This window comes from Dicentrarchus labrax, unplaced genomic scaffold (genome assembly GCF_905237075.1).
Source record: "Dicentrarchus labrax unplaced genomic scaffold, dlabrax2021, whole genome shotgun sequence".
Lineage (NCBI taxonomy): Eukaryota > Metazoa > Chordata > Actinopteri > Moronidae > Dicentrarchus > Dicentrarchus labrax.
In genome coordinates this window covers 3,271,982-3,284,710 of record NW_026136708.1, presented here as the reverse complement: position 1 = coordinate 3,284,710, position 12,729 = coordinate 3,271,982, and the positions used below count along the sequence as shown (strand labels likewise).

Sequence of the window (12,729 nt, the reverse complement as noted above, 5' to 3'; positions counted from 1 at the left end):
TGTCCGAAATTATTCACTCATTCAATATTTAGAGGTACTTCAATGCAAAGGACCATATAGTAAGTCATGGCAGAGTAAAAAATAATAATGTCGGACAGTATGGCTAATTTCTTCATATCTGTCAGTGGTCTAAACTTGGCTATACAGTATGCAATAATTCTACGTTATGGCAGAATGAGAATTTGAATGAATGTTTTGGATGCTACCACCTAGCTTTTGGTTCATTATTAAATTGAGAATTCTGGTTTAGAAACGGCAACCTTATTTTTTATAGTTTTGGCCATTGTTTCCAATGGTTAGGCTCACACTGTATTGATCTAATGAACTTACGCTACATGAAGTATCCTGGTCCAGATACGTAATGTTCTACTAACTCGGGCCAATTAAAGATCCAGTGTGTAACATTAAGGGGGATCTATTGGTACAGATGGAATATAATATTCATAGGTATGTTTTCATTAGTGTATAATGACTTAGGAAATCAGAATTGTTGTGTTTTTCTTACCTTTTTATCTACAGAGGGAGCGGGTCTTCTTATACGGAGGCCGCCATGTTGAACCGCCATGTTGAACCGCTGTGTTTCTACAGTAGCCCAGAACAGACAAACCAAGGACTGACTCTAGATAGGGCCTTTCGCAAGTATTGTTGCTACTGTAGTTTCTCCTACACACTGAGCAGTATTCATTTGGTTGCATTCTGCAACTTCGCCACTAGATGCTTAGATCCAAACAGGCAATTCAGGTAATAATTTTATTGTTCATCGTCTTTCTCTTGCTAGTAAGTCTGGCTAAAATACTGAGTTGTTAAAAACCTGTATGATTGTCTACATGTTTGTGTGTCTTGTCTAATTTAACTACTTTTTATTGATTTTACACATTTTCAGATCTCAGCAATGAGTATAATGTTATAATTGCTACAAAAATAAAAGCCGGGTTTTATGAAACGTGAATTTTCCTGAAGATTTAATGTATCTATTTCTGCCATCTTGCCTTACCGTGGCTTTCGACAAAGCACCTCTGTCAGGGTTCCCATTATTTCTAAGAAATCCCTTTCCAGGGCATTTTGCAGGAGTTTTCTTGACAAAACAGGACAACACTTGTTCACAAACGCTCATTGTGAGCAACGTTGCACATTTTCCCTAGTTTTAGATTAGTTTCCTAGTTCGGTTTTGGTTTTTCTTCTTTTTTAATGATGCAGGTTCATGATAAAGTGTTTCAGCCTCATCAGGCGGTGTAAGTGAGGGGCTGAAAAAAATTTCCAGGACAACATGGATTATTTCCAGGATGTTTGGTCATTTTTTCATCAATTTCTAGGTGTATCCATGACTGGAAAACAAGTCTAAATATCCAGCTTTGTCAGCTTTTCCAGGACATGTGGGAACCCTGCTCCGTGGACTTGAAAATGCCATGATATCTATTAAATACCATGATCGGACAGGAATGATGTGAGGGAAAGGGAGAATGACATTCAATAAAGGCCAAAGCTTGATTTTTAGTGCCTTACTGACAGCACTGTCTTATTATTTGCTTAAAAGTGGAGATGCGTCTATGAAATACAGAACCGAAAGACGTAAATTCAGGTCCTCTGGGTGTCACTTAGACTGCAGAGCCACAGTGATTTTCCACCACGCTCTCCTGAACTGTACAAACTAGGAAGTAGCTCTTGCTCAAGGTGCCCTAGTAAGACATCAGGGGGAAGAAATGCATAGGTGATACAATTGATTGTTATCTCAATGAAGCAAACAGTCAACAGGGCTTTCTGGCACCAGCCACCGGAGGCTATAATGGAGGTGGTGTTCAGTATATAGCTGAGTTGGCTCAGCATAGATCCATGTTCATTAACCCTTGCTGGCTCCTCATCCATCATTCTGAGTCCACTGTTTCTATTGTTTCACAGCACAGTGCATACACTGTGGGATTAAATGGGTGATCCTCATCCTTCCCTCCTTTTCTGTTCCAGTTCATTCCTCTCATTTCACCTGCCACCTCACTGGCTCCTCAAATTTAAATACTGAACATTTGGTTTGCTTTCTCTTTTCATTCTTATTCATAAGCTTTGTTATTGATGATGTTACAAGAGACTGGTGGCAACTTTACAGAAACCACAGCGGAGGTTTTGTCAGATTTCCAGTGTTTTAAGACCAGGCTTGATTGGAGATGATGAGGTTTCCAAAGCCCTGACTGTTCCCATTAACCAGCCTCATCTTAGACACACTGCTTGCAATATCAGACCAATCACCATTCCAGCTTTTTCTCTGTGGGCATGTTTAGTTTGTGAAAATATCTCTGGGCCAAGTGATCACAATTGACATGGTAACGCCTGTGAGGATTCATGGATTTAGAATCAACTGGATTTGAATTGATTTTTTAATCTACACAAAGAGACTCGGAAAATCCGCTGTCGCCTCACACGTACAGTTGTGGATAACAGGTCGTACTGGCAGTAGGGTGAAGGAATATCAGCAGTGATGATGAGCAGGCTGGTGGAAATGAACAGATCTCTTTGTAGGTTTATTAAATAATTAATGAAATCATTCATTCTTTTGGTTGATATGTGTAAACATAGCTGCCTTGTATGTCCATACTCTGCCTATGAGACCAGGGTCAGATTATCCATGTCAGCGTCTTATTGCTTTCACTTTATTGCAGTGGGATTTCTAAAGATTACTAGGGGATCCTCATTTGCTTCCAATTAGTGATGTGTTGTTTGCGAACAAGTCGGGTCTATGAGTGGTTCCCAACCAATGGTCACCAAAGCATTCATAGGGGGCTAAGAGACCTTCTTGGTTTTAAAGCGTACTAGAAAATTTAAAAAATATACACAGTAGGCCTATATCTCAACATTTAATTCATTTCTGTGAAGGAAACTAAATTAAACTGTTTAGATTACACTGTAAAACCAGTTAATTAAACTTTTAAGTAAAACTAAAAAAATATTTTTGATCAAGTAGTAATTTTAGTCATTCTAAATAACACAGACTTACTTTTAACTTTTTCATTTGCACTGCTTTTTAATTTAGAAAATTTGAGTTTATGTACATTTTTCGAACCCTTTCAACATTTTTTTGAGCTTAAATAACTTATTGCATTACAGTGTATTATGTAGTATCCAAACTCAGAAACTGACACTGAATTGGTCAAAAAAGCAGACTAAAAAAAACATAAGACAGACAGAGGATTGTTTAAAAAGTTCCTAAAAATATCAGAAAGAACTCATTCACAGGAAATAATCTAATGCTAGAATTCACATTGGAATTGCATCTGATGGATGACTTGTTGCTGTGGCCCACAGGTAGAGTGGGTCGTCCACTAATTGGAAGGTTGTTGGTTCGATCCCCGGCTCCTTCTGCTGCACGTCGAAGTATCCTTAAGCAATATACTGAACCCCAAATTGTTCCCCGATGCTGTGGCATGTAGTGTAAAAGCGCTTTGGGTGGTCGGAAGACTAAAAAGGTGCTATACAGGTCCATTACTTCTTTATTTTTTAATAAACAAATACAAGACAGAATAATATGATGATCCTATAACACATTTGTTAAATACAATCCAGAAATGTTTCACTTAGACTTATGCAGGCTGTTGTTGCCAACATACAAAACTTTGTTCCATATAAAATAAATGTTCAATACACATGTAATAGTGTTTGATATTTTTACAAATATTATTTTTTTAAAGTAAAATTATTCTGTGAAATCTAAGGTTTAGTACAGAGGTCAGCAACTTTACTTTCATTTTTGCTCAAAAAAACACAAAACTGGTCGGTCTGGAGCTTCAAAACATATTTGAGCCTTAATTAGGATGCTAATATATATCCAATAAAATCTCTACTTTCTTCCAAGACTTTGCTTTGTTTGGATTTGGCATCATGCTCATAGCTAGAGCGACTTAAGACTAGTAGCCACAGCTGAGATTTGGTAGAATAAAGAGAAGAAAGTGCCAGGTGAGGACGTAACGTATGATGTACATTTTAGTTGACAAAATGTTAAAACATTTTTTATTCTCTGTGTAATGGCTACACATTTTTACAATTGGAGAATAGAAGAATCATTCAGGCCTACAACAGTGATAAATCCATCTAGTATAGTTTTTTGTTAAAGCCACAGGGAGCCACTGGAGAGGGGTTAAAGAGCCACATTTGACCCCCACAGCCACAGGTTGCTGCATAGAATAATTTAAGTGATATATATGCACACATATATATCATAACATTGGTCATAATATTGCTAAATTTGGCTGAATTACAAAGCCAGAAGTGGTACTAAATGAAGAACCGGGAAGCGAAAGAGCCACCTTCTGCAGAGCTGAGCCAAATGATCTGGATCTTTAAAAAGCCGTAATTCCCATCATTCTTTCCAATGTATCACAGGGAATTCAGTAGTATAGCATACTACACAAAAAGGGAAGAAAAAAGGAATATTGTCCTATTTTTATTCATAAAACATGGAAACCAGTCAGAGAGTATGAAAACTGAAGCAGAATAATGTCAGTAAGATTGAACTTACAGAGCCTTATGAAGTAGTGTTTTCTTCACTCTTGTGCTAAGGTTGGAATTTGTTCTCTTGAATTACTGTTTAACAGCAGGGAATAGTTATAGGTGATGAGATGTATTGAGGTGCTTACAAAAACTATTTATTCCCTCATATTATTGTCCAGTAATCACATTAGTTACATGTGTTCTTGTACAGTCACCAATCCCTAATGATGATATGATGAATGATATAATCCATCATTTGGGTTATCTTGGACATCCCTTAAAAGCAGCAGGGGAAATGGAACAACATGAACACATATTACACACCCAGGAGACACAAAGCAGCATGCATTTATTTTAGACAGCTGTCCTTTTAGCTCTGTTTTGGTCTCTGGCTTTTTGCTGCTACATACTGAACTATTCTCACCAGCAAGTCGCTGATTTTGTCTCTCTGTCGGTGTTGCTGGTCAGGTAGTGTACAGTGAGTTTATCTGAGGTTTTCACTGAAAAGAGCAACATGGTGTGGTTGGAAAGGAGGCTGACAAGAGCCAACAAACCAAACAGTGAGCTGTCACCCGGCTGGGCGATAATTCTTTGTGGGTTTGTTGCTAGGATGATCCTTTCACATTACATACAGGGTGCGAACTACAGGGAGCCAGCCTTGGCTCCTCTTAATAACACATGAACTCCTCTGAAAACATGATTCCTGCAATTTTGGGGGGGTCTCTAAAATATTGACACTATGCTATTTTTGCCATGCATTTCTATTTTTCTGTATCTTCATCACCATGGATCCTGTGTAGATTGCAGCTATTAATGATGTAAGATTCATAATTGAGGGTGTTTCATCTTTAATTCACTTTAATAAAGACTCTTGCCAACTTTAACTCAAAGTTCAACTGTTTAAGTCTGCGTGCCGAACTGCCATTATTCCCCAAAACAGTGAACTCCACTTAAAACCATGGTATAGTTCGCACACAGATATTCACCATTGTTGACATAAAATGGTAGGGTTAAGTATTGTTTGTTTTTTTTCAATACTGATGCTAAAACGGTACCGGGGGCCTAAATGGTGTCTGAACCAATACTTTAACAAGATGCACAAAATGACGGTTGATGACACATTGTTTTTATTGCTGAGCCAAATGTGAACTTGAAATTGGACAGTGGATTTTTTAATAATTTCGTCTATCTCTTCAGTTTGTTATGCTTATCAACTGCCTTCAGATCCAGTACTGTATGACACAAAGATAAACCTTCACAATAGCAGTCTGTAAGGTTAAGGAAGCCATTGCTGCTGGAATCAATGTTTCCATGGTAATGTAACTCCTGCCATTGATTCCAGAACAGACCCTAATATGATCCTGCAGTACTGTCACTGCAGCATCATTTCATGGGCCAGTAGGAAGGTGTGTTCACGCCTGCCTGTTTAATGTAAACGAGCGTATACGTGCTGAATATGCTCAGTTGATTTTCTGTCTAATAAAGCACCACTGTAGCTGCAGATGTGCTTATTATTTGGCTTTGGGGCCTTTGCAGAAAGTCCTGACAGCTGAATCACGAGTACAGAATGCTGATGTAGAAATTTTCTGGAAGGAAGAGATTTGTTTCATTTGATCTCGTCACAGTGCAGGAGGGGTTAACTGTGCCAGCAGTGTTTTTTAGCATTAGAGAAACTGCCTTCTCCAGCTGTCTGCCCCTGCCAAGGTGTTCAGCACAGATACAGGCCGACACTGACGGGAGCATGTCTGCAATTAAAACACAAGCCAATTTCCAGCACATGGACAGCCGCTGACCTCTGGGAAGTCTGCAAGAGAGGGGATATTTTGATTTTCCTTCTACAGTCCTAGAAGGGTCCACGGATCATAAAATGCAGAGATAGGGGAGCATTTAGTGTTGTTTTACAGGTTTAAAACAAAACTGGGACTGGTGTTTGAGGTTTCCTTCTTAGCTCCACTTTTCAAAAACAACATCAATATGTGAAGCAGGCAATCCTTCCCTGAGCGAGAATCCTTGCATGTGGATTTGTCTGTGAGGCATCCAAACTGTGCTGGACATTGCCAGGCATTTTGCTTCCCTAACATTTGGTTATTAAACCCACCATTACAAAAAACAAAAAGAATCACAAGCAATAAACACCAACGCAATCAGACCTTTTTCCATTCTTGTTTAGCTAGGCGCTGCAGTTTACTGAGATCAGATGAAAATGTAATGCTCTTTGTGGGGAAACTGGGCAGCCTGTGTTGTAAACTTTGCAACATGCCTGTTGCTTAATGCATAGGAACAGACAGATTGCATGAATTATATCCAGCACAGTTCAGATGACAATTGGTTGATGCATATTAGAGTCAGTGTTTGGCACCGGCTTCACTGGGTTCTAAATTGTGCATCAGAGGTTTGTGAGGAATGGTTGTGCAGAAAATTAACCCATATTGAGAGGGTTTAAAATCCCAATGAATAATTGAGACACAACTTTGAATAATTTAAGTGGACCTTGTAGTCTTTCACACTAGAGTGGAGGTTCCTCTGATTTCTGTTGTTGTTTTAAATCGTATTTCCATATGAATGCCTTGAAGGCTGCATAGAGGAAAAAAAACTTGTTTTTAGGTTGGTCATAAAGCTTCAACCGACAACAGCCCCACACCCAAATGCACAACAAATGCATCCATCTCTCCATTCCCCTCTTCTTCCTTGCAGACACACACATAGCAAGGTGTCAGTCCACTAGCAGCCACAGTCTGCACTGAAACACGCTGTTTATGCCGAATTCGGAGTGCCAAGAGAGAAGCAGAGGGTGCCAGCCTGTTTGCTGTTACTGCCAGCCAACCTTGACTTCAAAGCAGTCTGTTAAAGCGAACATCCACATTAAAATAGAACTGCATTTGCAAATACACAACCCACAGTCATTGCCAGCGGATCTTCAGCAGGAATCACCCCCTGAGCATGTCAGAGATTCGGATTTTGGTCCTCTGTTCTGCAGCTCTGGGGCAAATGTTGCCTCTGATCATGACTGACTGAACAGCCTAAGATCAAGGGGGGTGCAATTCTGTTTTAGGGTGGATTTTCCCTTAAAGGATAACCCAGTTATTACAACATGAGTCTTACTTTTGTAGTTTTATCCGTCATCCCTATTGGTAATAAAAATATTGTTCTTGCCAAGTTAGTTTCTGATATTTGGGAATGTGGTGACTTTGCTAAAAAGAGGTTTGATGGAACAGGTTGTAAACAAACCTCCAAACTTATTTGAAATGAAAAACAAACCATGAAATTATAACGTGTGTAACATTCAGGAGGATCTACTGGCAGAAATGGAATATAATATTCACAAGTATGTTTTCATTGATGCCACAAAATCCTACACACTGGTATTTTAATATATAATGGATATTATGGATGGAAATTGCTATATTAATATCCATCACAGTTTACAGACTGGCCTCGTGGTTCAGCTTTCAACTTTCCTACGCAGTCGGTTCAACTATAGTTTCCCTTTACAATACGTTTTGCAGCCCGAGTCTCATAGGTATAACCGAGCTGCCCTACCAGGCCTTGATTCGGGAAGGGGTCCTTGTTTTCCTAATCCAAGCTGGGTATCTTTCTTCCAAACTCCATAAGGGTTCTTGAATCACTCTTGCTATGACCCCTTCCCTTTGACCAATTTGCCATGGCTGGCATGGCTTCAGGAGAGGGTTCCAGTTACCATCATTCAAGCAAGACAGCTTCTTCTTCTAAAAAAAAACTCTTTCTTTGACCCCTCACCTTGCCTTGGGTGAACCTACCAGGAGCTATTGCTCCTGACAACACAGCTCCCAGTGCCATCTTTTGATAAGGGGCCTGGAGGCAAAACTCCTGATTTACCTGTTAATCAACATCCCGATGCTCATCTATGGCCAAGATAACGAGATAAGAATGAGATCACGGATACAAGCAGCTGAAATAAGTTTCCATCAAGAAGGTGAAGAACCACAGTTTCTAGTCGAAAAGAGGCAGTTGAGATGATTCCGGCATCTAATTAGGATACCTCTTGGACACCTCTCTGACACCCCCAACTGGGAGGAGAACCCGGGGCAGACCCAGAACACGCTGGAGGCATTAAGCATCGCCTCTGGCACAGGAATGCCTCAGGATGCCCTAGGAAGAGTAGCAACTATGAAGAAGGACTAGCTTCGAACCAGACCTGGATAAGAGGTGTAAAAAGGATGGATGGATTGTTACAAGCTGTTTTATTGTCTAACCACTCATTGTTCCTTGCTTCATCAAACCTTATTGTAGTGATGTTGTCATGTTTGCATATCTCAACAATTACTTTGAGTACAACGCTATCGTAAGTGACGGCGAGAGATGAGAATAAGAGCCGGGTTATACTAAACTGAATGATCCTTTGAGCCTCCACTAAGAACATCCAGTCTATAATGGTATTCTCATGTGGTTGTAAGGATGTATAGGCAAGGTATTTCTACTTTATGTCTGTTATCTTTGTGACAGAGTTTACGTAGAGCGCTTTACTATGTGTTTGGATTTATGCACCCATAAAGACTGAGTGTGTGTGTTTGTGTGTGTTCCCGTTGCCCATGAGGAACAGCCCGAGGGAGGCTAACACACTGTAACAGTGCGAGGCAACGAGCCAGGATCATTGTTGGGATCCACTGGGAAATAACATGTAAAGAGCTGCCTGTCAGTGCGGGGGCGAGCCCAGGGAAATAACCCGGGATTGGTGTGAACCTCTGCCGTCTCTCTGATGTTAATTCCCCATACTGGGCTAACACACACATTCACATGTACAAACTCACATGCCTCTGCTCCCTCTGTTTCCCTCTCATATAGCACACAATGCATGGATAACACTTCCGTACCACACAAACAGTAATCTTATGTCTCTTATTCTGCACACACACACACACACACACACACACACACACACACACCTCATGCTGCTCTCACATCTTAGAGCTCCCACATGGTGCACACACCCTGGAGACACACACTGTGGCTCATATGCAGATACACTGACTGACACACTCATATCTCTTCCTGCAGTGCCTATCCTGCTCTCTCATACACACTCCCTCCTGCAGCCCAACTAGTCAAGCCATGACATCTGTCTTTGTAGTGCAATTGCCTCCATTGCAACACACCAATGGAACTGTTGCATATTTTCTCGTTGTTCGTCATTACTTGACATTATTACTAAGAGCTGTCCCACAGTGCAGCAGTGGGTGAGGAGCAGGATCAGATGACACCAATTCAAGGGGTTCTGATTTTTGAGTCTCTTGCATGCAAATGTTGTGCCTCTGGGCAGATCTGATCCAACATTTTAACTGGAGCAGATTGTGTTAATGGTGACGAGGATGATTCTGAAATGGAGGATGTGGGTATTTGATGCCTCCTTGTCAAAGCGACTTAGAGAAAGCTCCAGCTACGTGTAATGTCCATGTTAAGGGCTGTTTTTGCCCAACAGTGCAGCAGGTGGATTGTTTTTTTTTCAGCAGATGATGCTGACATAACACACACTGCAGTGCAATTGAGATATGTTAACCTGAGGTCTCAGAGCAACTTTTTGGAGGAAACAAGGCAATAAAGAAAACTGGGATGTTCAATAAATCAGTCTGTGTGGTTATGACCTTAAAAGACAGAGTTGTTGTTATTCAGTATTTTTCTTGTTGTCAACAAATCCCATTAAAAAGTCCAAAACCAGAGTTAGCTCCTCTCGCAGAGCTTCCTGACTTCCCCACTTTTTATTGAAAACAACATTGGCATATACTGTAGTGTTCAATTTCACACTAACATTCTCACTTGGAGCAAATAATCTCTCACACAATGTAACACTGTCCATCAATAAAAGGGTGAAAAAAATACTAGACCCTCGTCCTCCACAACGTTAACAGGCCTACATGCAGTAGCCACCCATTTAGCTATGGCTGCAGTAAGTTTGTTCTTAATTGTGGTATCCATGTGCTTCTGTCTGAAGTCATCCATTGTCGCCTGGCTTTGACGAGGGGGCGGAGAATCTGCATCAGCTGTGTGTTTGGCCATCAAGTGGTATTTCAGACTGGACGTGCTGCGATGATAGCTCAGTTCACAACGACAAAACACACAGATCACGTTGGTCTTGTGAATGGAACCATTTGGAAACTCAGAACGTAACGTCTACTGCTCTTAAACAAGTGTGTGCGGCGTGCCTGTTGTTTTGTTTCCAATTTTGCTAGATCCGGTGTGGTGTTGTAGTTTTTCTAACGTTACTAGTTGTTGCAACAGCATGTGAAAAAAACTACAAAGTGTGCTAGGCCAAAAAGAACGTTAATCTCGGGCTAAAAAAATGTACGCCGTTTAAATGGGTTTGCGTTAACGTTGTTAATAACGCGTTCAACTGACAGCACTAGTTTTTAGTGCTAATTAGGGAATGTTGGCACAGTTACATGCTAAATTAAGGCGGTTAACATTGTAAACACTGTACCTGCTGAACTTCAACATATTGGCATTGTCATTGTGAGCACTTTAATTACTTAATTAAAATGAATTGTAATGAAACAGAAAAACAAACAGCTGGACTCTGTAGTTTTTAGCAAACATTGCTCAAACTGTTGTAAATAGTGCATTTGGTGAGGACTATTTTCTTCCGTGGACTAACACACATTTAGTCATTTTCATTGCAATGTTGAATGATAACACGGTTCCTTATTACATGCTAATAGTGTGGCTCACTGATGTGTTTTTAGTTTTTAGACACAATGAGTTCTGTTCTTTTTCATGGATAGAAAGTACTTGTTTGAAGTATCCTCTCACTTTTGGTTGTAGGATTAGTTCTCAGTGATAAAACAAGAAACCCTAGAATATCACCAACCTTATGAACCAATTGGGTTTTTTTTGTTATTTAACATACAGGTAGTGATAATCTATACTATTAACACGGTTTTCTGCAACCCAGACACACGGGAGGTTGTCTGCAATAATGATGTGCTTTCAGAGGGGGGCATTTCACTCTATATTGCCCCTCTATTTTACTGATTAAATACTCATCACTTCTTTTCCTCTCTCCTTCGCAGATAACGGCTTTTGATGAGCTCCAGGCTGACTTCAAGGTGCCGATCGATCAGGGCAATCCACTCCATGCGGTAGGTTTGCTCTCCATGCTCATTTTCATTCCTACCAGACACTCTGTCTACATGTTTCTTTAGATTATTGTCTTATTGTTTATGTGTGGATGGCAATTGTTGGCACATATGGGAAACCATTTCAATCCATTTGCTGGGGGCACATACATTAATACAGAACGCTACAGACGAGATTCTCTGTCTGTTTCACTCAGTGTCTCTGTCTTTCCCAGTGCTGTACTTTCTCTTCTCACTTTCTCCGTTCATTTTAAATCAGGCAGTATACTAGTTTTTTCTGTGCTCCTCTCCTCACTTCCTCGCTCAGAAGCAGACTCTTATTATAGGGCTTCAGGCCAAAGCATCAAGTATGAATGAATCATCTTTTTTTAGGAACAAATCCTGGAATCCAAATATAAATAAAATACATGCAACAAAAGCCACAACCAAAGATAAACATGAACCCTACAGTTTCAGAGACTTACCAGTCAGAGTGCAAGCCATTTCTACTACAACTGAACCATCTAAACTAGCGTTACTCAACGGGGGCGGTACCACATCGCGGGAGACGTTCAGAGAACGTTGGCAGGGCATTAAGGGGCTCTTGGAGGGCGTTTTGTTTTTAAGGCGAGTTTACATCAAATATTCACAACAAGATGAGTTAAAACTTTTATCTACCTGTAAAGAAATGTAGACTGAACATTAAAACCTGCCAGTTTACACCACTGCTACTGCAGCTCTTTCTTCCTCTTCAAAACACTAATTTCTCTCGAGGATACACGAACGTTATCGCCGTGGTTACATATTCAGAAGAGGGATATTCTCTTCTGATAATGCTGTTGGACTTCCTGTTAAAGCAACTTAGCTGCTTGCATGCACACACACATTATAACACTATTCAGTTCAAGTGGCTTTTTTGCCATGCCAGCACGTAACATGTGTTGTTTGCTAACACAGCAACGCCATCAGCCGGTCTGTCACAGTGTAATTTATGATCACAGTTTTGGATTGATGTCCCAAGTTTTCACCACATTCTTCTTACCATTGTGAACTTTAGTGCAGGACAAACCTAAATCACTTCCAGTATCACCTTAAAAGGTGCCAACAGACTCACTGCTCCTCACACCCACAGCTTCAGTTCATCCCTGATGTTATTTAAAGGCTGTTTCAG

General features: G+C 40.3%; 1 protein-coding gene across 1 annotated transcript in view; it reads left to right on the top strand.

The window, feature by feature from the left end:
- The window catches only part of cnih3 (cornichon family AMPA receptor auxiliary protein 3), a 78,983-nt gene that overhangs the window by 6,667 nt on the left and 59,587 nt on the right, over positions 1 to 12,729 (top strand). The window contains 1 exon segment of the mRNA XM_051408558.1: positions 11,514 to 11,582. Coding sequence (XP_051264518.1) covers positions 11,514 to 11,582 — 69 coding nt within the window.